The sequence below is a fragment of the Tauraco erythrolophus genome, chromosome 23 (genome assembly GCF_009769465.1).
Source record: "Tauraco erythrolophus isolate bTauEry1 chromosome 23, bTauEry1.pri, whole genome shotgun sequence".
NCBI classification, from domain to species: Eukaryota; Metazoa; Chordata; class Aves; order Musophagiformes; family Musophagidae; genus Tauraco; species Tauraco erythrolophus.
The window spans coordinates 5,855,187-5,880,728 of NC_141487.1; the positions used below are offsets into that span (position 1 = coordinate 5,855,187).

General features: G+C 57.4%; 1 protein-coding gene across 3 annotated transcripts in view; it reads left to right on the top strand.

Annotated features, from left to right (window-relative positions):
• The window catches only part of AGRN (agrin), a 115,422-nt gene that overhangs the window by 86,259 nt on the left and 3,621 nt on the right, over positions 1 to 25,542 (top strand). For 2 of the 3 annotated variants that reach the window (XM_086625606.1, XM_086625607.1), the window contains 25 exons: positions 501 to 695; positions 1,841 to 2,041; positions 3,596 to 3,741; positions 3,905 to 4,010; positions 4,372 to 4,485; positions 6,158 to 6,322; positions 6,897 to 7,040; positions 7,209 to 7,333; positions 7,720 to 7,825; positions 8,059 to 8,442; positions 8,597 to 8,731; positions 10,216 to 10,343; positions 12,352 to 12,466; positions 12,747 to 12,866; positions 13,095 to 13,451; positions 14,641 to 14,833; positions 15,496 to 15,711; positions 15,959 to 16,188; positions 16,680 to 16,814; positions 16,980 to 17,076; positions 17,505 to 17,669; positions 18,052 to 18,163; positions 20,572 to 20,688; positions 20,991 to 21,180; positions 21,937 to 22,024. In XM_086625606.1, the coding sequence (XP_086481732.1) occupies positions 501 to 695; positions 1,841 to 2,041; positions 3,596 to 3,741; positions 3,905 to 4,010; positions 4,372 to 4,485; positions 6,158 to 6,322; positions 6,897 to 7,040; positions 7,209 to 7,333; positions 7,720 to 7,825; positions 8,059 to 8,442; positions 8,597 to 8,731; positions 10,216 to 10,343; positions 12,352 to 12,466; positions 12,747 to 12,866; positions 13,095 to 13,451; positions 14,641 to 14,833; positions 15,496 to 15,711; positions 15,959 to 16,188; positions 16,680 to 16,814; positions 16,980 to 17,076; positions 17,505 to 17,669; positions 18,052 to 18,163; positions 20,572 to 20,688; positions 20,991 to 21,180; positions 21,937 to 22,024 (4,084 nt within the window). Of the gene's footprint in view, positions 1 to 500; positions 696 to 1,840; positions 2,042 to 3,595; positions 3,742 to 3,904; positions 4,011 to 4,371; positions 4,486 to 6,157; positions 6,323 to 6,896; positions 7,041 to 7,208; positions 7,334 to 7,719; positions 7,826 to 8,058; positions 8,443 to 8,596; positions 8,732 to 10,215; positions 10,344 to 12,351; positions 12,467 to 12,746; positions 12,867 to 13,094; positions 13,452 to 14,640; positions 14,834 to 15,495; positions 15,712 to 15,958; positions 16,189 to 16,679; positions 16,815 to 16,979; positions 17,077 to 17,504; positions 17,670 to 18,051; positions 18,164 to 19,286; positions 19,299 to 20,571; positions 20,689 to 20,990; positions 21,181 to 21,936; positions 22,025 to 22,966; positions 22,991 to 24,936; positions 24,970 to 25,542 lie in introns of all 3 variants that reach the window. The other variant, XM_086625605.1, reaches the window with a different exon arrangement.

Here is a 25,542-nt window from a genome sequence, read left to right on the forward strand (position 1 = left end):
TCCAGCACTGCTGGCACCCTGATAAACTAGGGGAAGACAGCATCCCCTTTCCCGGCCGACCACCTCCTCCTGCCTTGCCACGTGTGAATCCCGCCGCCTCTCCCCTGGGAGAGTGGCCGCTTGCTGCCAGGGATGCTGCGCTCCTCCTCCCGAGGCTGCCGCTGAGTTATCGCTCCTCCTGATTGCGCTCAGCCCCGCGCTTTCTCCCGCCTCCTGTTTAGCTATAACGTGTACAGCTCCGATGGCGTTTCATCACGCTTACTCCTGGCCCTGATGGCTTTTATGAGTAGTTATTGCTGTTCTGCCTTCCAGGCTGACTCTCCCTCCTCCCACAGCCCTCACCTCCGCTCCTTCCCTTGCACTGCGCCCCGGGGCACGCGCCCCCAAGGCTGCCTGCATCGCCCTGGGGGAGCAGGTCATAGTGGGGTTTTATTTCTGCTCCTGCGCTGTCTGCCTGACTTGCTGTTTTAACCTACTGGTTTTGTTCTTTGTCTGCGCAGACCGTTGTGGCAAGTGCCAGTTTGGGGCCATCTGCGAGGCGGAGACGGGAAGGTGCGTGTGCCCCACGGAGTGCGTTCCCTCCTCTCAGCCCGTGTGCGGCACAGATGGCAACACGTACGGCAGCGAGTGCGAGCTCCACGTCCGGGCGTGCACGCAGCAGACAAACATTTTGGTGGCTGCCCAAGGAGACTGCAGTGAGTCTGGCAAGGTCCCCTTCTTCCCTCGTCTCGCTGCAGCTCGTGGCATTTCAGAGAGTGGATGCTCAGCCCTGCTGAGCTGCCTGGCCGTGGCCATCCAAGGCTCACCGGTCGTTTGTCACACTCGCAGCCCACAGGTCGGGATGTGTGGAGGGTCTCCCTAGCACTGCTCCTGGTGCCTGTATCGGTTTTTGGGATTTCCCAGGAGGATATGAGCTCCAGAGTAACAGGGCTTGCCCAGGGACACCTAGCAGCCTGGCCCTGGGCTGCAGTTCCTGTGGCTGGTCGCTTGGAGATCCTGCCTGAGGCTTTTCATCTTGTCTGGTGTGGTCTTCCCTTTTGGCTTCACAAGAACTGAGTGTCTTGAGTCTCTAGAGCAGCTTCTCGTTTTTAGCCCCAGCTATACATTATAGGTGGTATCTGCCCTTTTTGTTGCTCATCTGAGCCAAGGAGAGAAATTGGGCTAAAAACATGTTAATAGCTACCACCAGAACTGAAGGCATCGAGGGTCTGTTTGGTCACATGGTACATCTCAGTAGCTTCCCCTTCTCTCCATACCGTGGGGTTAATTCCTCTTTGTGTGTTCCTCTTTGTGTTTCCTCCTCACTCCCCTGCACAGGGAGCTGTCTGTGCTTAATGAGTTAATGAATTAAAAGCCCTGCCTAGGTTCTTCATTAGGACAAATGCCACTACAGTAAAAGCAATGCTTTGAGCCTTATAAAACCTGTCCAGCTGGGTCTGTGTTCCAAGGCTGAACTGAGCATGGAGATCCTCTCTAAATTTGGGAGAGTAAAAGCGACTGAGCGTGACAGATGACTCTCAGTGCTCCATGGGCACTGTGAGCAGGAGGAGGCTGAAGTCACCATGAGAGTAAATGGGATTTTTTGCTGGTGTCCTAGAAAAAGCTGTTGAACACAACACCTGTGGGTGCCAATGGGAATCAGAAATGCTTGGCACTGTCACTTGTCCCTTGCAGAGTCTTTGCACAGTTTTAAATAAGCAGTAAGAAGCCACTCTGGGGAAGGGTGACTTCTCCTTGCCTCTGGGGGCATGGCGTTAGTGCTCCCCGGCTCCGTGACACTGGGCGTTGCTGCAAAGGTCCCCGTGACATCTCACTGTGGTTCCTCCCTCTCACCCCACAGAGTCCTGCGGCAGCACGGTGTGCTCCTTCGGCAGCAAGTGCGTGGGTGGGCAGTGCGTGTGCCCGCGCTGCGAGAGGCAGCCCTTGGCTCGGGTGTGCGGCAGCGACAGCCTCACCTACGACAACCAGTGTGAGCTGCAGGTGGCCTCCTGCCAGCAGCAGAAGAGCATCGAGGTTGCCAGGACGGGGCCGTGTGAGGACGGTAGGTTGCCGCTGCTCCTCCGGCTGTGCGGGTGCTAAAGGAAGGGGAAAGGGTGAGGAAGGACTGAGGCGGCGCACAGTGGGCTCTTCCCCTGGCTGCTCTGCTGTGCCCGGCTGTCATAGTGCCCTGTGATAACCCCAGCATCCCCAGCACAGCAGGTCCCACACCAACAGCCCTCCCCTTCCCTCCTGGCTGGCCAACCGCTGTCACCCAGCACCCCTGCTGCCTCCCTTTCTGCTTTGTCTTCCCGTGTCCAGCAGTAGCGATAGATGACACCACCTAACCGACTGGGCAAGGGGTTTATCCCTGCTTTAATTTCACACTTTGTGGGGCCTTGGCTGGGGGAAACGGAGCAGTGCCTCGGGCAGGGAGCCTGGCTGCCACTTCACTTCCCTCTGCCCCGGGGGCTGCTCAAGGGCCTGGCCTGTGGCCACTATTGACTCAGTACTGGGTGCCTGGGAAGGTCGTGGGGTTGGCTGTACCTTGGCCAGGCTAAGAACTAAGAACCTGCTGAGTTTTCCTACTGTAGGGGAAAGCTGTGGGTTAATGCTGGCTGAATCGAAATACAGGAGGAGCGTAAACCTTGCCCCTCCGACGTGCTGACCTAGCGAGCTGAGATTCTCTGGCTCATCGCACATGTAGTCTAGCTGGAAAGGACTTCAGTGCTATGGCAGAGCTTAGAGAGAGGGAAGACATAACATGGTGTTTGATCACAGCCCTCCTTGGGGAATTTCAGGTTGATGTCCCTCTGGGAAAAGATCTTAAATAATTCTCTGTGTAATGCCAAATCCTAGCGTTTGATCACTCAATAAAAAGGGCCAGGTTTTCCTTCTCCCCTTTTCCCCTTTAAGAAGCCTTTGAAATCAGCAATGTCTCTCTCGCTGCTGAAGCTCCAAGCATTTTGTGGAGAGGCAGCCAGGCTAAGGGAGAGTTTATATATTGTTAAGAATATCTGCCTAACCGAACTGCAGACTACACCCAAACCCCATCCCTTGCTCTGGTTTCCATGTTTGCATTAGCAGCAGCACTCTCCCTGCTGCACTGTGTTTGGGAGGGCAGGAGAAGGGGAAGAAGGTGGATCAAAGCCTGGAGTTACGTGGTTGCTAAGCCAAGCAGCAGCCCTTCCTCCTGCACGTGGCTCTCAGCTGTCCCATCTCCAGGGAGTCCGCAGGGTGCTGGTAGCCGCAGGATCCTTGCTTTTGCTTCTGTGGTGATGCTGCAGAGATGAAGACCTCAGGCCACCTGCTAAAGCATCCCTGTGCTGTTTTCATTGTGTAGGCATAGCACAATCTCATGGCAGTGGTGGGAGACTCCAAGGGAGAGGGATCTTCTCTGAGATGCAGGCATAAGCATCCTAATATATGTGGGCCCAGGATTCTGGGGTTGACTGTGCTGTAGAGGTTAGAGCTGCTGTGATTTGGGTGAGCGTGGGCTGCTTCCCTTGCCCGGGCACAGCCTCGTGTCGGGGAGAGGACACGAACCCGCCCCCTCTGCTTTCCCTGACGGTGCTGCTGGGTGTGAGCCCTTTCTCACCGCGGTCCTCCTTCACTCCAGAGTGCGGCTCAGGGGGCTCAGGCTCCGGCGATGGTAGTGAATGTGAACAGGACCGGTGCCGGCAGTACGGGGGCTGGTGGGACGAGGATGCAGAAGACGACCGCTGTGTGTGTGACTTCACCTGCGTGGCAGTGCCACGCAACCCGGTAAGCATTCTGGGCTGCCTGCCGCAGTCCTCCCTCCTCTCCTCTCTTCTCCCTGGTGGCCTTCCCGCATGCTTCCTGGGCAGGAGAGGGCATCCCGTGGGTAGGGAACCTGCCTTCCTCTGCCAGGGACTGCCCTGAGCGGTTCACCTCCCTGTCCTGGCAGGTGTGTGGCTCTGATGGTGTGACCTACACCAACGAGTGTGAGCTGAAGAAGACACGGTGTGAAAAACGCCAGGATCTCTATGTCACTAGCCAAGGAGCCTGCCGCGGTGAGTCCCCTGAAGGCAGCCAGCCCCCCAGGCTGACACAAGCTGGGTGCGCTGGTCCCCGGCCTGGTGCCCTGCAGAAACACGTGCGCTTTCCCTGGGGCTAAGCAAGGAAGTGCCCGCTAAGGACGCAGCAGTGTCCATGTTGGTTTGCTGATCCCCGCTGCATCAGTCCTGTTTCATGCCCTGTGCTTTCCCTGGCCGAGGGTAGGACCTTACCTCATCACCTGTTCCCAGCATCTCTGCAAGGGCCATGTGGTTTTGCAGGAATGCTGTTAGCTGCTCAATCCATACATTGGTAATACTCCCCTGCAGCAGCCTGCGTGCTAAAGATAACCAGTACCTCTCTGCCTTCCCTCTGCAGCCCTTGCCACAACACCACCACCTCTTCTGGTCGTGCATTGCAGCCAGACCATCTACGGATGCTGCCCAGACAACATGACCTTGGCGCTTGGAGTGGGTGCAGCTGGATGCCCAAGTGAGTGAATATCGTGTTCCCACCTGGGAGGGCATAGAAGACCTTCAAGGATGGTTGGAGGCAGGAGAGGTCAAGTGGAGAGGGAATTTGGAGTCTCGTCCCAGGGGAAACGAAGGACAGTAGACCCATCCCCATTCCTTACCTAACCAGTGACCTCTCGGGCTCAAAAAGCCTCTGTTTATCCCCAGCTCCAGGCTCATGGCACGCACACGTGGAGATGTGCACACATGCTTTGCTTTCTCTATCTACTAGTGATGCTCTTGTCCCTTCAAAAGCCCCAAGCCAACTTCCAGGTTTAAGTCACTCTGAAATGCGAGAAGACAGGGTGGTGCCTCAGAACTTGTCTGCTGCTGGATCCATACTGGATGCCCCACAAGGTGCCCCTAGGGCCAGACTGTGCCCTCTGTGCCTTCAACCCACTGCTAGAGGGTTAGGGCTTTTCACCAGCCTGAGTGACAAAAACATTGCTGGTGTCCTTGCACTGCAGGCTGAGGGGGAGCAGAGCTTTTGGGTTCACCTAGGGACCTGCTGCAGGCCACCCCACGACCAGTGACTAGTGGGTGGCTGCACTGTGCAGGAAACTGAGCTGGCAAATGTTTCATTAATATTTATTAAATAATTATCGGAGTCAGCACTTTAGCAGAAGGCGCCTTTTGAAAGGCATTAGCAAACCTGAACAGCTGAGGCTGCGGCCACCCGTTAGGGAAACACATTACCCTGTGGAGACACGATTCGTGCCGTGCTCGTGCCTGGCTAATGCCTGCTTGATGGGGACGTGGTGGTGTCTAATGTGCCATGTAATTTAAAAAGCAGCAGCGTTCAGAGGCTGTGCAGAGGTCTGTGCAGGGGTGGGCGCTGGGAGGGCAGATGCAGGGCGGTGCAGTGTGCACTGGCTGAGGGGCCAGCGGAGCAGGGAGGTACGCCGGCACAGAGACAAGCATTTCGCTTTCAGCATCGCCCAGCCAGCGCTGGAGGGTAGTGATGTTCCTGTGTCTCTGATGGAAGTCCTGTCCCCTGCCCTCCAATCCACGGACACAGCTTCCTGACTGACTGGGATTCAGCATCCCACCAGTTTGTGTCCCACCTGTGGCCCCGTGTTAGCAGCAAGCATACAGCAGGAAGTAATTACAGCTTAACCAGCAGCTTGAAGCCCCTGGGGCAGATTTATCCATTGCTGCCTGTTCTGGACGTGCCATTTCCCTGCCTCAGGCAGCCTGGGGATGTGTGTATGCACCCTACCGGCTGCTCCTGAGGTCTCCCTTTCTCTCCAGCTCTGCCCCATGTCCCCTTTCAGCTGCTCCCTGTGGATAAAGGGAGCATCTCTCCGTCTATCTTTGGATCATTTCCCTCCATCAAGTTCCTAATTAATGAATTAATAATAAACTTCTAATAGCTTCCTCCCCCTTTGATGATAATGAGAGAGGAGTTCTTGATGACAGCAAAGCAAGCGGGTTAGTCCCTGAAGGTTTAGTTCCCCCTTGTAGCTGGGGCAGAGGAGAAGTGCTGAGAGCAGCTGATGAAACCTCCTCTTGCCCAGCGTGAGACCATATTGCCCTGGCTGAGCAGCTCAGCGGCTCAGCAGGCGATTCCTCTGCCCTCGTGCATCCCCCGTGCATCCCCCTGCCTTCTCGGCCAGGACTCAACCTCATCTCTCCCTCTTTCCGGCTCACAGGCACCTGCCAGTGCAACCCCTACGGCTCCTACGGGGGAGCGTGTGACCCCGCAACGGGGCAGTGCTCCTGCAAGCCGGGTGTGGGGGGCCTGAAGTGCGACCGCTGCGAGCCCGGCTTCTGGAACTTCCGCGGCATCGTCACCGACAGCAAGAGCGGCTGCACGCGTGAGTGCGGGCAGGGGCGCCTTGTCCCGGGCAGCTCTCCGCTGGCACGGCTCCCTGCCTGCTCCACGGGGCTCGAGGCACGGCGGGCTGTGGAGCTCTAGCATTGGTCCTGTTGTAAGTCACCTCCAGTGGCTCTTTTTGCAGAGCTTGGTGACTTGCTCCGTGCAAGAGAGATGGGGTGGCCCAAAGCATCACACAGGTGCTGTTGCTCCCTTGTAGTGCAGCTTGGCTGGGAGATGGTGTCTCCTTCCGTGGGCCTGCTCCTGGCCAGATGTTCTGCAGCACTGCTTGAGCCCAGCCCTGGTGTCTCTGTATGTGTCTGTGGGGCAGGATGTGGGATCACAAGCCGCAGGACCGTGGTCAGAGGGTGGTTGGTGGGTGGAGGGAGGTTCCTGCAGCTGGTTTTGGGTCAGTAAGTACAGGTCAGTAAGTACAGGGTAGTAGTCAGTGTTGTGGTCCTCCCCTGGACCCTTCTCCTCACTCTTCTCTTGGATTGCGGGGGGTCCTGAGTGGGTCTGCTGTCGGTTCCACGAATCCACCAGCAAAACTGTGTCGTCTTTCCCTTCTTGCCCAGCCTGTAACTGTGACCCAGTGGGTTCAGTGCGTGATGACTGTGAGCAGATGACCGGACTGTGCTCCTGCAAGACTGGTATCACTGGCATGAAATGCAACCAGTGCCCCAACGGCAGCAAGCTGGGCACAACGGGCTGTGAGAAAGGTGAGGGAGCCACGTACCAGAGGGATCATGTGGGGCACTGAGTAATGGGTGCTTGGGTACTGCTGTGGGGCAGCACGGAGGTCTGTGAAAGAAACGCATCCCTCCCTGTTTCCGTGTGGTTGGTATGTGCTTTATTGGTCACCTCTTCCCCCTTCTTTCTCTGCCCAGACCCGTCAGCCCCAAAATCCTGTGAGGAAATGAGCTGCGAGTTTGGGGCCTCATGCGTGGAAGTCAACGGCTTTGCCCACTGCGAGTGCCCGTCCCCGCTCTGCTTGGAGGCCAACATGACCAAGGTATGGGGGAGAGGTAGCCATGGGGGGCTGAGCAGGTGCGTGGGGACATGTGGCTAGCTCAGCTGCATTGGGCTGCTGCAGGCAGCACAGGAGTCCGATGTCTCTTTCCCCTCCCAAGAAGCAAGTGGGCAAGTTCAGTCACTGTCTTGTACCTGGGAAGGGTGACATGGGAGTCATAGATGTCTCCCAGCAGAGCTGGGTGCCCTGTGCCCCGTCTGGCACCTCTGAGCTACTCTGCTCCTGGGCTCTTGCAGCCCACTCTTGGTCCCTCTGTGCAGACCGTCACCTCTTTGCTTCAGAGGGACCCCTGCAAAGTATTTGGAGACCAGTCTAGTTTGACCAGGGCTTGGAGGAAGTGCAGCTCACGTTTCCTCTCTGCCTCCCAGGTGTGTGGCTCTGATGGTGTCACTTATGGGGACCAGTGCCAGCTGAAGACCATTGCCTGCCGGCAGGGACAGGTCATCACAGTGAAGCACGTGGGGCAGTGCCACGGTGAGTGTCTGCGGCTCTCGGTGCTGGGGTGGTGCCAGCTCTCTGGCCTGACACTGGACCCGGATCTGGCTGCCGCCTCCTGCAATTCCTCACTGTGCTGTGACTCTTCATGGCACAGCAGATGCGCTGCCCAGGGCAGGTGCCTGAGGGTTTGCAACATGCTTCCCAGTGCCATGGCCAGCCTTTCCCAGACCAGCCCCTTCTCACCTGCCCTGTCCTGCTGCTCCTTTCAGAGTCCATCACTCACACAAGCCACACCTCACCACCCACGCCGCTGCCCACACTTCCCCTGGACAAGTTAATCCTTCCTCCGCCACTGCGGCTCACCACCCAGGCTCCAGAACCCACTGAGCTGGCTACCAGCACCCTCCTGTTGGAAACCAGGCCTACTGAAAGAGGTCACCATACAACAAGGCGCGTCACGACTGCCAGACCAGCCAGTACGCCATGGATGACCCATGGGGTGTATAAGACCACCGTCCGCCCTCTCTCCACTGCGCCAGTGGTCCTGGCCACCACCCAGCTTGCTTATGTTGAATCAGGCAGTGCAGAAGGCAGTGGAGACCAAGAGATGGGCATCAGTGGAGACCAGGAGTCCAGTGGGGCAGGCTCTGCCGGTGAGTGTCTTCTGCTTAGGCTTGGCAGGTCGGTGGTGGGCTAACTTGTACCATGTCTCTCACGACGAAATGAAGCTGTGTCTCAGCCTCGTTCTCTGACACAGAGGTGAGCTCTTACCTTCTGCTGGTGAATGCTCCTGTTCGTGCCCTGCAGGGGAAGAGGAGGTGGAGGAGAGCCAGGTAACTGCCACCCCAGCCATCGAGAGGGCGACGTGCTACAACACCCCGCTGGGGTGCTGCTCTGATGGCAAGACTGCAGCTGCTGATGCAGAAGGCAGCAACTGTCCGGGTGAGTTTGTCCTCGAGGCTGGGCTTGGGCTCCTTTCCGTGGTCAGGAGTCAGACCGAGCTCTTGCCGGGTGCAGGAGAGGGAGAGATGCCACTGGGAGCTGCCCGGCGGGAGAGCAGCACAGTGCTGTGCTTGCCCAGCCGGCAGTGAGCACGGCTCCTGTGTCCAGTCTGGGGCTGGTGTGTCCTTGGGATGGCGTTCATGGGGATGTGCTGAGCCCTGGTAGCTGGCAGACGTTGTGCCCACATGCTGCAGCCCCAAGCAGCCAGCCCTAGTGCTCGCGTGGGTGCTGCTGGTCCCATGGGGAGCCAGGGCACTCTGCAGTTTCCTCTGCTTAGGTGACCACTTTCTTCCTTCACTGCTACAGCCTTAAAACTTCAACCTGTGTTTTGCCCAGGCTTGTTCAGAGCTCATGGCTGGCACTAGTGGGGATGAGGGAATTGCTTGGATTCCCATTTTATCAGTGTCAGTGGTTGTAAAGGGAGCTGGGCTGACCAGGAGCAGTTTGGTGCCAGGGCAGAAGTGGAGAGTGGCTGTGGCCCAGTGTCACTGCTGGGCTTTCTGGGCAGTCTGAGCTCTCGTGACCCACGCTGTGGTTCCCAGGGGTGCATGCTGCTCTTGCGACCCAGGTGGGATCTGTCTTGCCCACTTGTGGTCCTTTTCCCACTGTCGTGTTGAGGAGGCACGGAGCCACCTGTGCTTGGTCAAAGTATTGGTTGCCCTGTACATACATCTTTGTTACCCTAAAAATTATTGCTCTGGGGCTGTTTCCTAGGTGTTTCCTCGCTGTTCACTGAGGCCCTTCTTAACTGTCCCTGTTCCTTGGGGTTTCCAGCAGGACATCCCCTTTTCCTCTGGACACCGTGTTCCCCTTTTAACCCGTGAAAGGACAGCTGCTGAGAACCTCCCGTATGGTTACCCATGGCAGGGATTTTTCTGTAGCTGCCCCTGCGCTCCCAGAGCTGCCCTGGAAGGGAACCACACCTTGGGTTCCCGTCGCAGCTTCAGTCGGGTTTTGCACAGCTGGCCACAGCCCGTTAGCTGGCGGGGTCTCTGCTTCCCTCTCCCAGGACAGGTCTTCTCCTTGCCCAGAGGCCACGTTTCTCCCTCGTCCGCCCCTTGTTTGCATGCACGTGTCTGATCCTGCCGTATTGACTGTGTGCTGCTCTGGCTAACGTCTTTCTCTTGTTACTCAGCCGGTGCAGGGGGGCTGCTCTACGGGCCGGAGCTCAGAGGAAACCGTATGGTAAAAGCTGCCATCTCCAGCCTGGTCTTTGCCATCTGCTCCAGCACCCTCTGATACTAATCCTCCATGGCGCTCTCCCAGACCCATCCAGACTAACCCCAACACTGGCACTACCCGCACACTGCCATCACCCTTTCCCCCCAGGGACTCGAACACTCCTTGCGTCTGTCAGCCGCACGCCTCTCCCCTGCCCGCGGGCCGACTAAAGGCATTTGTCTTGTTTACCCTCCCTCCCATAGCTACCAAAGTCTTCCAAGGAGTCCTCATCTTGGAGGAGGTGGAAGGCCAGGAGCTGTTCTACACACCTGAGATGGCTGACCCCAAGTCAGAGCTCTTTGGGGAGACGGCCAGGAGCATTGAGAGTGCGGTGAGTCCTTTGCACTTGGTCTAGGGTCTGCCTAGGGCTCTTCTGGCCTCAGCAGAAGAAGAGAGGACCCTGCCCACCTCCATCTGCCCTGTGGTGGGCAGGCGACTAAACCCCGAAGGTTCACTTCCAGAAACACAGCCTGTGGCACACTCGCCTGCTCGTGTCTGCTTGGCTTCCGAGGTGCCAGCGCCGTGCAGGAAGGTGCCCACCTGCCATGCTTGGCCCAGCTGCCCTGCCACCACAGGAACCGGGTGCTGCCCGCTTTCCAAGCACTGCTCCCCGCGTGCCTGTCGCAGTAGCCTGTGCTGGCACCACACTCTGCTGTCCTGACCGAGGGAACAGCTTTGGGTTTCCTTCTGCTTTGCCTTTTTGTTCACAATGGCTTCTTTGGAGGCTGTGGGAGTGAACACGGCTTATTGCCAGGACCAGTGCTTTCATGGGATGGGCACTTAAGAGTGTAAGGAGATGATGCACCAGTTCTGTCTGGGAGATACCCTCCATGAATTTGTCTGATCTCTTTTTACTCTACTTACTGTGTCAGTGGGTTCCATCCTTTGTTATGTGCTGAGTCAAAAATTATCCTTTTTTAGCTTGATCTTGGTGGTGGGGCTTTCTAGATGAGAGGTTCTACCTTAACACCCTGGCTCTCCCAAAGCATCCTTACCTCCATGAAAAGCCCTTGGGCAAAAACGTGTTTGAAGCCCCTTTGCCTCTCTGGTTCAGCTACACGGTTTGGGAAGCTGTGTGTGTAAATCCAGTCTCCCACCTTTCAGGAGAACCCCCCTGTGTTGGCAGCTCTTGGAGTAGGCGGACTTTGCGTGGCAGTGTGTACGTACGGGCATGCCAAGGAAGCACTGGGTGGGGTAGCAACATTCTACTGTAGCCTGCAGTGTGGCACAGCAAACACAAAGCATCTTTGCAAGGAGATTTCCATATTTAGAGCTGGTTCCAAGCTGCACTTGGAAGTTGGCAAGCCCTCAGTACAGTCATATAAGCAGATGTGTGCCTGGCATATGGACCATATGGTTCATGCAGTTCTGTATCACAATAGCAGTATGTCCCAATACAACAGCGGCTTCTATCTAAGGATGCAAACACGCACTCAAGAGCTTCATTCACTGGTCCATCCGTTCCTCTGACAAGGCGAGAGACTTTGCTGGTGTCTGTTTTCCCCAGGCTGGAGGGAATGACAGCACGGCACAGCTGTGGCTGGGCTGAGCGTTCCTGCCACAGAGACCTGTTGTCCCTGTGCAACCTACCTGTGAATACCCACGTATGTGATGTGGTCCTTTACCCCTCCGAGGTCGCTATGCCCAAATTTACAGGGGGAGACTACACCATCAGTCAGTTAATTACCTTCTTGTGTCTTCACCTTGAAGCGAGGGAAGGGAGCGGTGGCCTCCAGCTGTGAGCATGGCCAGACAAGCACGAGGCTGGGCAGACTGGGCAGCTGGGGTGCTAAAGCCCCGACTCGCTGTGAGTCTTGGACTGTCGCTGTCTCCTTCACGTGACTTCAGACAAATCCTGCAATGTCTGAGAGCCAAGTTTTAAAAGGCAGTCAGGTACTTAAAGATGCAGAATGGCACCTTGTGGGATTTTCCAAAGTGCCTAAGCAGGTTTATACAGCTTTAGAAGGGATCAGTACGACTTAGATGCCACACAATAGAAAATCCCTATATGAACTGCCGGGTGTCTCTGGTCTGGCTCTGTTCTGCTCTCTGTGGGTACCATGGGGACAGCTCACTTTCCCCACACTACTTTTGGATCCCGTTCTTACCTTTGACTGCAGGCCATAAAGAACAGGGACCATCTAAAATTATCACCCTACACAACGGAGCCCTGTTGCTCTGCCTGTGTCAGTGGGATGTCTTGCAGAGCTTTGGATGCAGACCTCTGTGGTTTGAAATCAAGGAGAGTCGCTGAGCTCAAGATGTTTTACTGAAAGGACCTATGTCCGAGGATCCTCCCATTAATCGGTTTGTTTCTCTTTCCACCTCCGGCCAACTAGCTGGATGAGCTTTTCCGCAACTCTGACGTTAAGAAGGATTTCAAGAGCATCCGTGTCCGAGACTTGGGGCAGAGCAGCGCTGTCCGTGTTATTGTGGAGTCCCATTTTGACCCAGGTAAGAGCCTTCCTGGTGCTCATTCCCTATGGCATCACCATCCTCAAGAACCTTAGTGAAATTTGCTGGGGGTATGCCTTCTGTCCAGCCAAATCGACAGGTGCTGTGAGAAGAGCTGTGGGGAGGTGCACCCCGAGCTGGTGCCTGGAAGGCTGGAAGCATTTTCCTAGGGAAAGGAAAGACTGGGATGCATTGCTGGGGAGGTCATGAGAGAGAAGCTGCTAGGTGGGCCTGCACCTTCACTCTTGCCTTTCTCCTTTCTCCTCCTGGCTACCATCAGCCACTTCCTACACGGCAGCTGACGTCCAAGGGGCCCTGCTGAAGCAGATCAAAGCTTCCAAGAAGACAACCATCCTGGTGAAGAAGCCCCAGCAGGACCACGTCAAATTCATGGACTTTGGTGAGCCCCCTCGGTCTGTGGTCAGTCCCTCCTCTTGGTTTAGGCTCTCCAACGGGCTGGCTGGCGTTTCTGGTCTTGCCAGGGCCTTTCCTCTGTAGCAGTAACCCATCGAACGCCAAGCCACCCAAGCCTTTCTGCTGCCAGCTCACCCCAAGAGCCCGAGTGGCTTTCCCTGCCCCCAGAGAGGGCTGCAAAGCACCAGCCTCCACCTGCATTTTGCTGTTTCAGACTGGATCCCTAGGCTCTTCACCACCACTGTGACCACAACCACGGCCACCACCATGGCACCTGCCACCACCCGGAGGTACACCACGGCCGCCGCTGCCACCACGGTCCACGTCCTGCGCCCGGATGCAGCGGGCCGACCCAGCAGCAAGACGGCAGGAGCTGTGAGCACCAAGAGACCCACCTCCACCCTCCCTGCCACCACCCGGCGGAAGCCCACGCGCCAGCCCCCTGCCACGAAGAAACCCTCGCGGCCCTGCGACTCGCACCCCTGCCTGCACGGCGGCACCTGCGAGGATGACGGGAAGGAGTTCACCTGCAGCTGCCCGGCCGGCAAAGGGGGAGCCGTCTGCGAGAAACGTACGTGCCGCTGACCTGCGGCTGTGCCCGCAGCCTGCCTTGACTGCGTGGTGGTGGAGAGACATGGGGGCACGTGCAGTAGCACTGGCACTGCGCGTGCACGAGGCAGGAGGCACTGCAGGGGCTGGTTTAACCGGCTTCCTTCGCTCTGCCAAGAGCAGGTTGTACGTGCACCGTGCATCATAAGAGGCGAGCATGGCAAGGCTGCAGGGTAGGAATGTGCCAGGAGCAATTTCTGACTGTGCTCCTGAGATACCAGTGCCCCGAAGCATGGGTGTTGTGAGGTTCTGCTGTTTTATCTCAGCCCGTGGCATTGTCACTCGCATCTCCTGCAGCTAGTGAGTGTGACAGAGGGGCAGGTACTAGCTGTCCTCTCGAACACCAGGAGATGCATGCTGATGGTTCAGGCTCTATTTCCTGGCACTCAGAGCTGCTCAGCACACAGCTGCAGACTGGCAGCGTGCTTAGCCAGAGCTGCTGTTATTTACTGCCAGCTCCCACTGGCAGCTTGGTGTTGTGCCGGGGGCCCTGGGTGGTTGTGAGTGCTCGTTCTTGAAAAGCTTTCTCCCTAAAGCTGTAAGCTGGAGCACTCAAAGCTGCTACTGGATGTAGGTGTCCAGCCCTGTTAATTTTAATAGGGTTTGGCCTTCCACGTCCCTTGGAAAATCTCGGCTGCAATAAATAAAAGCCTGGAGTGATGAATGTAAATCTGCCATGTGGGAGTCTGGAAGGACAGATAAAAATTATCTAAGGAGCAGGGAAGTTGAGTTACGAGGAACCATGGGTGCAGCAGAGCTCAGCTGAGGGCACCTGATAGCTGGGAATGGAAAGGACCAACAGCACTGGTCCTTACCTGGGAGGAGCTGGTTGGGAGACTGCTGAAGCGAGGTGCTGGAGAAGCAATAGCACAGATCTCTAAAGCCTAGGAGCAAATTTTGGGGGGCCTTTCATCATGAGAGGAGTCAGTTGCTGCCAGTACAAGTGCCTGGGAGGTGGTGACAGGGGATAACTGCACAGGATTGGGCCCAGAGAGAGCGAGCTTCTTTCTGCCATTTCTAGAGCTCTCTTTGCTTGTACAGGTGGGAAGGTGTTCAGAGGGTCATGTCAGGCCTTTATCTGCTCTCCGTCCTCCTGTTCACTCCTCTACTTCATCCCTTCTTCCTTTCTCTACCCTCCCTGGCTCTTGCAGCTATCAGATACTTCATCCCCAGCTTTGGTGGCAAGTCCTACCTGGCCTTCAAGATGATGAAGGCGTACCACACCGTGCGCATCGCCATGGAGTTCAGGACTGTGGAGCTCAGCGGGCTGCTGCTCTACAACGGGCAGAACCGTGGCAAAGACTTCATTTCCCTGGCACTGGTTGGTGGCTTCGTGGAGCTCAGGTGGGTGCCCTTCCCCTCGGCCCTGGGTGGGTGGAGGGAGAGGAGCAGCCGCTCTCGCCATAACGGTCCTTGCAGAATGCCAGGAGGATGCTGGGCTCGAACTTGCAGGCTGAGAAACAGTAGCATCAAATGGACAAGAGGAGGAGCTTTTTTCCCAGTGTGATAGGAAAACTGGGAGGACTCCTTCCCTGTGGTGCTTTTCAGCAAAGTTAATTCACTTATTTTGGTTTGAATTTTGAAAAGCTGAAAGGTGTGGGAGGTTGACTTTTTGAGTGAGTGAGAGGTCTTTTTTTGGCACTGTTTTTGTACTGGAAAAAGAAAAGCAGGAGGAAAAAAGAAAGTGAGAAAGGCCGCAGAAATCTGAGCTGAAACTAGTTCTCCAGTGCCAAAAGCCAAAGTCACAGATTGGGAAGGAGATGAGGTGGAGGACAGAGCTCTGGAGACTGCAAAGCCCAGAGGAGGTCTCGGGCAGGCAGTCCCGGCACTCAGCAGGGATGACTGTGTGCCTCGAGGGCAGCCTGGTCCAGAGGGGGCAAGGGAGGGAGGGGGGCTCCAGAGTGCTCCCAGCTTCTCCCTGGGATGCAGCAGCCCCCATGCCATGGCACAGGTGTCACCTTCCTGCAGGGTAGCACAGACGCAGACCTCCCTGTCTTCTGCTCCAGGTTTAACACTGGCTCTGGCACGGGCGTCATCACCAGCAAGGTCCGCATTGAGCCTGGCAAGTGGCACCAGTTAGTGGTGAACCGCAACCGCCGCAGCGGCGTGCTGTCCGTCGACGGGGAGCCCCACGTCAGCGGGGAGAGCCCGACGGGCACCGACGGGCTCAACCTCGACACGGACCTGTTCATCGGGGGAGCGCCGGAGGACCAAATGGCTGCGTGAGTGAGGGCACCCAACCGCTGCCACCGGTGTCGTGGCATCTGCTGCCGCTGCAGACAGAGCATCCGTGGTGGCTGCAGCCCCCCGCCTGCCAGCAGGCTCTGGGTGGTGGCAAGGGGGTCATGGTGGAGCGGGGCCTCTCAGAGCCCTGCTGGGGGGCACAGCCTGGCCCAGGTACTCCGAGGGCCTCTGCGTTTTCGCCCCCGGGGACAAAACCCGTGCCCACTTTGTCGTCTGTCCCCTCAGGGTGGCGGATCGTACTGCGGCTACAACTGGCCTGAAGGGCTGCATCCGCCTCCTGGACGTGAACAACCAGATGTACGACCTGCGGGAGAAAGGCAGTGATGTGCTGTATGGCAGCGGGGTGGGCGAGTGCGGCAATGACCCCTGTCACCCCAACCCCTGCCACCACGGTGGCATCTGCCACGTCAAGGAGGCAGAGATGTTCCACTGCGAGTGCCTCTACACCTACACCGGTACGGGGAGGGGGCTGCAGACAGAGTGTTGCTGGGGGTCCTGATCCCACTGGCTGGCCCTGCGGGATCCCAGAGCTGCTGGGGCTCATGTTAGGAGCTACAGTGGGGAGGGATGCGGTGGGGAGTGTCAGCAGTGGGTTGGAGGGAGTAGTGTAGGATGAAGCCGCATCTGGTGAAGAGCACAAATTTAGGATGTAGACCTATTCATGCACACATGAGACAAGGGCCGGGATCTGTCTGTTCTCATGCACAAAAAAAAATTCCTCTTGCGTTTTAGGGGCAGTGCAAAGCATAGTCTGGCAAGGGTATTGTCTGCCACTTGCGGGGTCTGCTGCAAGGGACTTCTTGGGTCGTGGGAGTCTAGCCTGAGACAGGAGAAAAAGGCTGGCAGGGCCATCCGCAGACATCAGAGGCATTCGTCTCTGGCCAAATCGTGCCTGATGGCTGTTGATTTGGGACGTGGATATGACAGACTGCCTTTTCTGCTGCAGGACCAACGTGTGCCGACGAGAGGAATCCCTGCGACCCTACGCCCTGCCATGTCTCTGCCACCTGCCTGGTGCTGCCAGAGGGAGGTGCCTTGTGTGCCTGTCCCATGGGCCGGGAAGGAGACTTCTGCGAGCTAGGTGGGACGGGAGCTGGCAGAGGAGCGGGTCTGGGGAAGGGGGTGGAACTGAAGGTGCTCGTTTCCCCAGCCTGGGTGGCCAGGAGGCCTTGCCTGCTGTGGCTCTGGGGCACTGGCTGAAGCTGCTCTGCCTCCTCTTCCTCACCATTACCTCGTTTGTGCCCAGTGACAGAGCAGGACCACACCATGCCCTTCCTCCCGGAGTTCAATGGCTTCTCCTTCCTGGAGCTGAACGGGCTGCAGACCTTCGTTCCTGACCTGCAGTAAGTGCCAGGGAACAGGAGAGGGGCAGGCGAGCGCCTGGCCTGCGTGGCTGACTCGGGGGAGACAGCTCGTGCTCTGAGCATCGCCAGTCACACACTGGCTCTCCCTAGAGGTCTTTGGTTTTTGCTGGAGATTTTCTCCAGAGGGACTGGCGTTGCCTGAATCCCTGCAGCCGGTCCGAGCCGGCACCACACCCCAGGTGCTTGGCATTGCAAAAGGCTGGGGAAATAGGCACTGCGGAGCGGCATCCTGAACGTGGCAGGTGTATCTCTTACCTGGCAAGGGTGCCTTACGGGGGTGGCATCTCCCTGCCATGCCCATTGTCCCAGGCAAGCAGAGGTCTTCCAAGGGCTTGGCACACAGGGGCAGAGGAAGAGAGCGTGTGGGCAGCTGGATCGGAGGGTATCCACAATCCTTCTCTCCTCAGGGACAAAATGTCCATGGAAGTTGTGTTCCTGGCCAAGAACCCCAGCGGCATGATCTTCTACAACGGCCAGAAAACAGATGGCAAAGGGGACTTTGTCTCTCTGGCCTTACACGATGGCTACCTGGAGTACAGATACGACCTGGGCAAGGGGGCAGCTGTGCTCAGGTAGGACGGGCTGCGGGCTGGGTTGCTGCTCGGCAGGGTGGTGGTGACGGCAGGGGCAGGAAAGGGACAGTGCTGGCTTTGAGTTCCCCTCCCCAGAAAACCATAAGGAAGCAGTGGGGGAGCAGGCTTCATACTGCCTTCAGCTGTGTGCAGTGCTGGCTCTTGGTCGGCTGTACCGCTGTGGGACAGGGCAGAGCTGGGCCTGCCCCCACCTCGTCCCTCTTTTCCAGGCTAATGCCAGGCTGTCTGCGTGGCTGGGAGCTGGGGCAGCCCAAGCCAGTCAAGCTGTGGTGGCCTGGGCAGCCCAAGGTGGTCAGGGAAGCGTTGGCAGGTTGTGACGACAGAGCTCTCACCCATGTGTCTTCTCCCTTCTTACCATCAGGAGCAAAGAGCCAGTTCCTCTGAACACCTGGATAAGTGTCTTGTTGGAGAGGAATGGGCGCAAAGGGGTGATGAGGATCAACAACGGCGAGAGGGTGATGGGAGAGTCGCCGGTAAGTTGATAGGACAAGGAGAGCCAGAGGGAGCTCTCTGGGCTTCCAGCCCTGCTCCTTTCATGTGTGAGATCAGCTGAGAAATTCCCAGGCTTGTGGGCTTTTAATCCCTGTGGTTCGTGGCTTTAAGGGTGGAGGAGTGGGCAAGAACCAGGGAGAAAAGGATGCTTCAGGGCAGAGCTTGCCTGCCCCTCTTAGCTGCTCGGCAGCCTGGTCGCGGTGCTGTGGGACAGCACCTGCACATCTCTCCCAGCTCATCCTCCCTCCTGTCCCCCACGGCACAGAGCTCAGCCCCTTTGCCAGCAACACGTGCACCCTGATTCTCGGGGCCCTGGCCTCAGGGATGTGTCTGACTTGCACCCACCTCGTGCACATGCACCCACCCCCCTTTCCCTTTTCCGCAGGTCCTCGAACGGGCTTGTGTTGGGGTGGGTACACGAGGCACCCCAGCAGCCCGTGCTGCTGCTGCACTGGCCCGTGTGGGTTTCAGCCTGTGCCTGGTGCTGGCTCAGAGCCCCTCCGTGGTGCCAGCTGCGCAGGGAGCTTGGCCGGGAGGAAGCTGCGGAGCAGTAAAAGCCCCGTTGCACTGTTGCTGCTGCATCCATTAGTGCCTTCTCTGCTCTGTGTCCAAGCTGGCAGCTTACCTCTCTGACTTCTCCCTGTGCCCTGTCCCCTCTGCACTTCTGTCTCCGCACAAACAGCGGTTCCCCAGGGTTTCGTGGCAGGGCCACTGGCCTTCCTTCCACCCGCCTTTCCAGCAGGGAAACTGATAATGCAGGAAAAGCCCCCATTGCTGCTGAACTCGTCCTTAAGATCCACCTAGAAGCGCAGCATCAAGATTACACAGCATTCCTGCAAAAGAAAGGATTTCTTCCTTCCCTCGCTCTCATCTTTTCAAGCTTCTCTCCAAGAGCAGGTTACCCCTGCAGGATGGCAGGACAACAGCAGCACCTCCTGCAGTTCCCCTTCCCCTTCCCTGGCCACCCTGGGCACTGGTTGCAGTGGTGGTCATGCAGCCCCGCATGTTAACGATGTTACCCACTGATCTCCTTTTTCTCTCTCTTTCTCTCTCTCCCTTTGATTTTCGTTTGTATTTTTCCCTCCCCTGCTGTCTGGATCCCAGAAATCCCGTAAGGTACAGATAAGTATGACCCAATGCACCTCCATCTCATCTGCCATTGGCACGTTGTTCTTTTTTGTTTTCCATTCCAATCTCAAGTGTTTCACCTACTCCCCTTCCCATCTGACCAAGCAGCTCTAGGATCTCTGTAGATTAGAGACACTCGTTTCCTCTTCCGTCATTAATTTCCAGCCAGTTGTTACATTTCGTTTCGGAAGCATTTCAATTAATCCGGTCATGTTTCTTGTTTAACTCCACTGAGCATTAGCTAGTGATTCATATAACTGCATCTTTGCCTCGCTGCTGTGCCTCTGGGTCCATCCCAGGTGCTCGGGAAAGGACATCGCTCCTGTTGGGTGCCCAGTGAACCTTGTGCCTGGAGACTCCCTGCGCTGTGCAGTCGGGGCTGCAGGGTGACGGCAAGGAGGGGCCTTACACCTCCAAACACACAGCCACGTGAGATGGCTACAGCCCTTTTGCTGTAGGGGACCTGTAGCAGCCAGAGGAACCCAAGCTGCATCCCTCTGGTATGCGTTTGGTTTTAAACATTAGCCCTGGTGAGCCTGAAGCTACATTTCTTCACTTGGTTCTGGGGCCTCCGCCTGAGAGCGTTAGAACACCATTGCCCCAAAATTAAATGCCCAGGAAATCTTTTCCTTGTGTTCTTGCTGGCAGGTGAGACCTTGCAGCTTGGCACAAGGAGGTTCGCTGGAGGCCCCTTTCTCCCAGTGCCCTTTACACAGCCTGGTTTGGTGCTGGATACACGGAGCTCGTCTGTTCCCTGTGCTCGGCAGCAGCTTAGATGGCAGTGCCATGGCCGGTGGCAGGGCAGAGAGGCAGAGGGCTGCGGGGCATGTGGGATGGCCAGCACAGGCTGGAGCAGTTCAGGGAATGGAGGGGACAGTGGAGACCGGGTACCGGGTGGGATGCCGAGCCCAGTCTACCTTTCCCTGCCCAGCCCCCTTGCTGCCTGCCTGCCCTGTGCTGGGCCCTGGCATGCTTCCCAAGGGACTCTTCTGCTCCATCCCCTGCAGATGGCTTGCAATGCCCCAACACTAGCCTATGCCATGAGGGAGAAGGGCAGAGAGTGGGCAGCACAGGGGACAGGCAGGTGGTGCTTCTTTCTCACCAGCCTGGTGCCTGGCTGTGCATGGTGCCAACTCTGCCTGCCCTGCTGCCCTGCTCTCAGCCTCCTCTAGTGCCCGCAGAGCCAGGGCAGGTGCCCAGCCTGCAGCTTAGGGACAGCCTGACACCTTCTCCATCTCACCTTTTCCCTTCTCCTTCCCAGGTGCCTCACACCTTCCTGAACCTGAAGGAGCCATTTTATGTTGGGGGAGCCCCTGATTTCAGCAAGCTAGCTCGAGCAGCCGCCATCTCCACCAGCTTCGATGGAGCTGTGCAGAGGGTAAGGCCTCGCTGGACAGCCCAGGGCAGGTGTCTGGCTGGGCGATGTGCAACGCGTGCTGGCATTGCTGGAGGGGAGCGAGGACAAGCCTGGGAGCGGGCTGCCCCAGCATACGGGTCCATGTGCACAGGGGGGTGGCAGAAGGGAGGGCAGGGATGCATCAGAGGAACATGCAGGGCTTGGAGTGGGATTCCTATCTGACCCTCCCCCTGAGGATACTGGCAGCTGGCCCCCACCAGCCCCGCAGAGAGGCAAGGTGGTGAAGGCGAACTCCTGTGTGTCCTCTTTCCTGCATCTCCCAGATCTCCGTCAAGGGGGTGCCTGTGCTGAAGGAGCAGAACATCCGCAGCGCCATTGAGATCTCCCCCTTCCGAGGCCACCCCTGTACCCAGAAGCCGGGTCCTTGCCAGAATGGAGGCACTTGCAGCCCCCGGCTAGAGAGCTACGAGTGTGCCTGCCAGAGGGGCTTCTCCGGGGCTCACTGCGAGAAAGGTGAGGCTGCCAGGGCAGGGCTTGCCACAGATCCTCACCCACCAGCCATACCCAGCAATGAAACTGCTTTGGAGATGAGCTGGTGGCAGCAGGACAGCACACCACTCAGGCCAAGCCTGAGGTCTTGTCCCTGTTGTGGCTGCTGGGAGGGATCCCGGGGAACAGGCTGTGGCAGTTGCAGGCTGGCACTGTTGTGCCGTTTCTCAGAAACGCAGGCGTTACGCTGTGCACGCAGCAGGGCAAGTGCTGCAGCCCACGGGTAGAGCACCCAGCCCTGCCACCTCCTCCGGTCAGTGCATTCTGACCCTGTCTTACATTGCTGTGCCCGCTCGAAGCAGCCTGGGGCAGGCAAACGCGGCTCGGTGCCGTAGCAGATTGACCTGGAGGGCCTGAGCAATGTCCAGCTGTCTCCAGGTCAGGTTTTCCTTCCTGCTGCCTCTTGAAATTAGCACTTGGGCCATCACTGAGCCCAGGTTCCTCCCCAGCTTCAGCCAGGAAACTGATAAGGCTGCAGATGTCATGCCAGTTGGCTGCAAAACAGGGAGATGGTCCAAACTCACGGGTTCTAAAGCCACAGCAAAGCTTTGCAGGGGCTTGCCTAGGGTGCCACAGTGCTGACATGCCCCGAGGGAGGGCGGGTTTGTGCATGCCTTCGTCCTGTTAGGAGTGCTCAGTTTAAAGGGGGATTTTCCTAGTCTCCAAGGACGGACAGGCTGTGCTATGTTGCTTGACAGCTCTTCTTTTTCCTACCTCCAGTGATCATTGAGAAAGCTGCTGGAGATGCAGAGGCCATTGCTTTTGATGGTAGGACATATATGGAGTACCACAATGCCGTGACAAAGAGGTAACTTGGCTGCTAAGCTGAACCAAGGTCAAAGCAAGGAGTCAGGGCTGTTAGCAGGAGGAGGAGCTAGGGTGGAGGAAGTCCAAGTGCAGTGCTCAAAGAGGGACAAGCCAAACTGGGGTCGTGAGCCCTTGCTTCCAGTCCTCACCTCTAAAGCTGCCTTCTTGGCAGAAGACTTTCCCCATCACAGCAGTGCCTGGCCAACTTCAGGTCTGGATCCTCTTGTTCTGCAGCCACCTTCTGGGTTGGCATAGTCTGGTTTGGGAGTGGGATGAAGCCGGCTGAGTGCACCCCATGAAGATGGTTAACATGGCCCGTGCCCTGCTCCTGGTGCTTTTCTTTGCCCACGTGCTCAGGAATGGGTCATGGGCTGGGTGAGCTGTGTGGAGGGGAGAGGTGGCTCTGCCTGTGGTTTGATTCGTGCCCGTCTGCCAGCACCTTTGTCTCCGTGGCTGTTTGTGCAGCCAGGGTGGGTTCTGCCAGCAGGCATGGGCCGTCGCTGCTGCGGGACCTGGCTGGGCTTCTCCAGCAGCTGCTTGACCCTGACTCCGTGGGCTGGGGTATGTGTTTGGACCCTGTGGGGTCTGTGGCTGTACTGGTCCCTGGGGCTTCTCTCAAGATGAGCAGAGCCCAGTACACAGCTGCTGACTGGGGTCTTCCTCAGCCTCTGGGATGGACATTTCTTCTGCAGGACACTCTCGGTCTGCTGCAGTCTGACTCAGTTCCCTTCCTCAGCACTGTGCTGCTCCAGCCCCACAGTTAATTCCCAGCTTCGTGGCACTGGATCAGGGTATTGGATCAGGCTCTGTCCATCTGCCTCTTACACCCCCAGATCCCCTGCTGCCCTAACACTCTGCCTGGGGAGGATGTCTGTGTTGAGCTGTTGTTTGTCAGTCTCTGTCTGTCTGTCTCTTCTCAATGTCCTTGTTCTTTGTTTTCAAGCCACCTGACCAATGAGATCCCCGCGTAAGTACAGTCATCCTCACTGCCCAGCTCCAACCTGCAGCCATCTGCCCTCCACCATGTCTCCCATTGCCACCCTGGGGAGCGCAGGGCAGGTGTGGGAGTGGGATACAAGCACTGTCCAAGGGTCTGCCATGGGCAGGCGTTCCCATTTCAGGGTGAGGAGGACACAGGTACTGACTGCACCTCTGGCAGCTGTACAGGGGCTCAAAGGCAGCCAGGATGCAGCAGGAGCTGCACTGCCTGGCTCTGCCGTGATTGGGTGATGTCCCAGCAGCGTGCTGCAACTTAGCTTGAGTTTAAGTGGATGAGCAGAGAGGAAGAAAGTTCCTGTGACTTACCTCTTCCATCAGCAGTGAAGGCGTTGACGATGGAAGTAAGGGGTACTAATCCTGCCCTGAGTTTTCCAGCACAAATGTGGCATTGACGCTGTAGCGAGGAGGCCAGGCTGGGTGCTAGGAGAATGTTCCTCTGCCAGGGGTGCGTGACCTGGGCATGCAGTGCGGCCAGGGGGGAGAAAGGCCTGGGCAGGCAGACTGGGAGAAGAGCTTCTTCCCCAGAGTGGGCTTGGCAGCTTTGGTTTGCTGTCTGCCCGTCTTTGAGTGGCAGGAGAGGAAGAAAAGCACTGGTTCACGTGGCTGTATTCCCCACTGTGTCAGGGAGAGTTGGAGTGATACCTGCCTGTCACATCCCCATTTCACCTCATTTTCTGCAAGCCGGGGTCAGACGGAGGGTCGGGAGGCTGAGTTGCTTGCATGTATGCATGTCAACTCCTGGGGAGCTGCAGAGCCCGTCACCCGCACATTCGCAACAGCTGGGGAGGTGCTCTGGGTTGCTCTGGTGTTTTGGAAAGGGCTTTCTAGGAGCCAAGCACCCTCCTAAGCTAGACAGTGCTCTGCAGCAGTGAGAGGTGTGTAGTTGCCTCCATCACAGCTCCACCAGGTCGTGGGGTGCCCAGCTGTCCCTCTGCACAGACACGAGGCACATCCCCGCAGGCAAGCGGAAAGCCGCTACCTTTGCGTCTTGCCTTTCCCTGTGCTCTGCCAAGGGCAGGTCGCCATTCCCAGCCTCCTCCCCGCCTGAGCCAGCCTATTTTGGCTGTGCATGCCCCATCCTGCAAGGGAGCTTAGCACTTCTCCCCAGATCCCTCTGCTGGGATTTGGCAGCGGCACTCGCTAGCCCCGCCAAGGCTGAAGGACCCATTGGGCTGCCCATAAAAAGCAGTTTCTTCTGCCTCGGGGCAGACACCGGGGTGTGCCCTGGGCAGGACTAACAGTCCAATTGCTTCTCTGGGCTCTGTTGGTCATGACATGCCTGTATGTTTTTTCGAACGTACATTTTTATATATCCATCTAGTTGGAGCTGGTTGTAATGCCGGGCCTGTAGCCCCTAACGCTTGCAGGCAGTGCCAGCAGGACAGCTGTAGCCCTGGGTTTCCCCTTCTCCATGCCCGCCCTGCTCCCCGAGGCTGATGCAGTTCAGCCATCTGCCTACCTGGGGAAGGGTCCTCATGCAGAGCTATGGACCAAAAGCTGCCTTGCCCAGCTCTGCTGCCCGCTGTCCCGTCCTGGGGCCCTTTGCTGGAGACACATCCCAGCAGGGCAGCACGGGGGGTTTGCAGAAGCACTGATAGTCCTGACCCGGAGAGCGTTGCATAGCCCTTGCATCCCTGGGACGGGGCTGTGCTTGCTCTTTGGTGTTATTACACTCACCCTGGCTAAGCAACAACTTGCAGACTTGTCTCGCTGGCTTCAGGAAACTCAGCCCCTGGGGCAGTGGCTGAGGCTTCCTACTCGTGCTGGGCAGTGTTCTCAGCTTGGGCGTTGTGCAGGGTGAGGAGCTGTCGCTGCTGAGCGGGGCTGCTCCCCACCTGTGAGCAGGGTGGGAGGGAAGGGTCTCCTCCGCTGTCCCGCGCTTATCGCATGCTCCCCTTTCTTCCTGCATCTAAGTCCCGAAGCGCTGGACTATCCTGCGGAGCTCAGGTGAGTGTGTGCCAGGCTTTCAGCTCGTGTGTCTCGTGCTCTGCTGTTGCTGCTGCGGCATGTCTCTGTGTCTGTGCGTGTTCTTTGTGTCCATACCCTTGGCTTTTTATTTATAAGGGATACAGCTCTGCAGATGGTGAAGGTAAACGTGAAGGAAGCCCTGTCCCACCAGCATAGGAAGAGCAGCTCCTCTGCAGCTCCTTGCTCCTGGGGTACCTAGACAGCACATAGCTACAAGTGAGGGGAGAGGCTGTTCTTTGCCAGTACAGCGGGCTTCATGCAGAGCCCTCGTCCAGCCCTTTGGACGCAGTGTCCCTTGGGAATAAAAAGCTGTCTGTGTCGCTCGTGTTGTCTGGTCTATGTGTGCACTTGTGTCAGCAGCATGTCTCAGAGCATCCCAGGAGAGTGGATGGTGACTCCGTATGGCAACCTTACCTGTTGCCAAGAGCCTTTTGCCTGTTCTGAAGGAATCTGAGCAAAGATGAGGATGCCAACATGGGGGAATCCTGTCCTCCTTCATTTCTCCCTTGGGAAAAGACATCGCATCTAAGACAAAGAAGGCTTTGTTCCTCT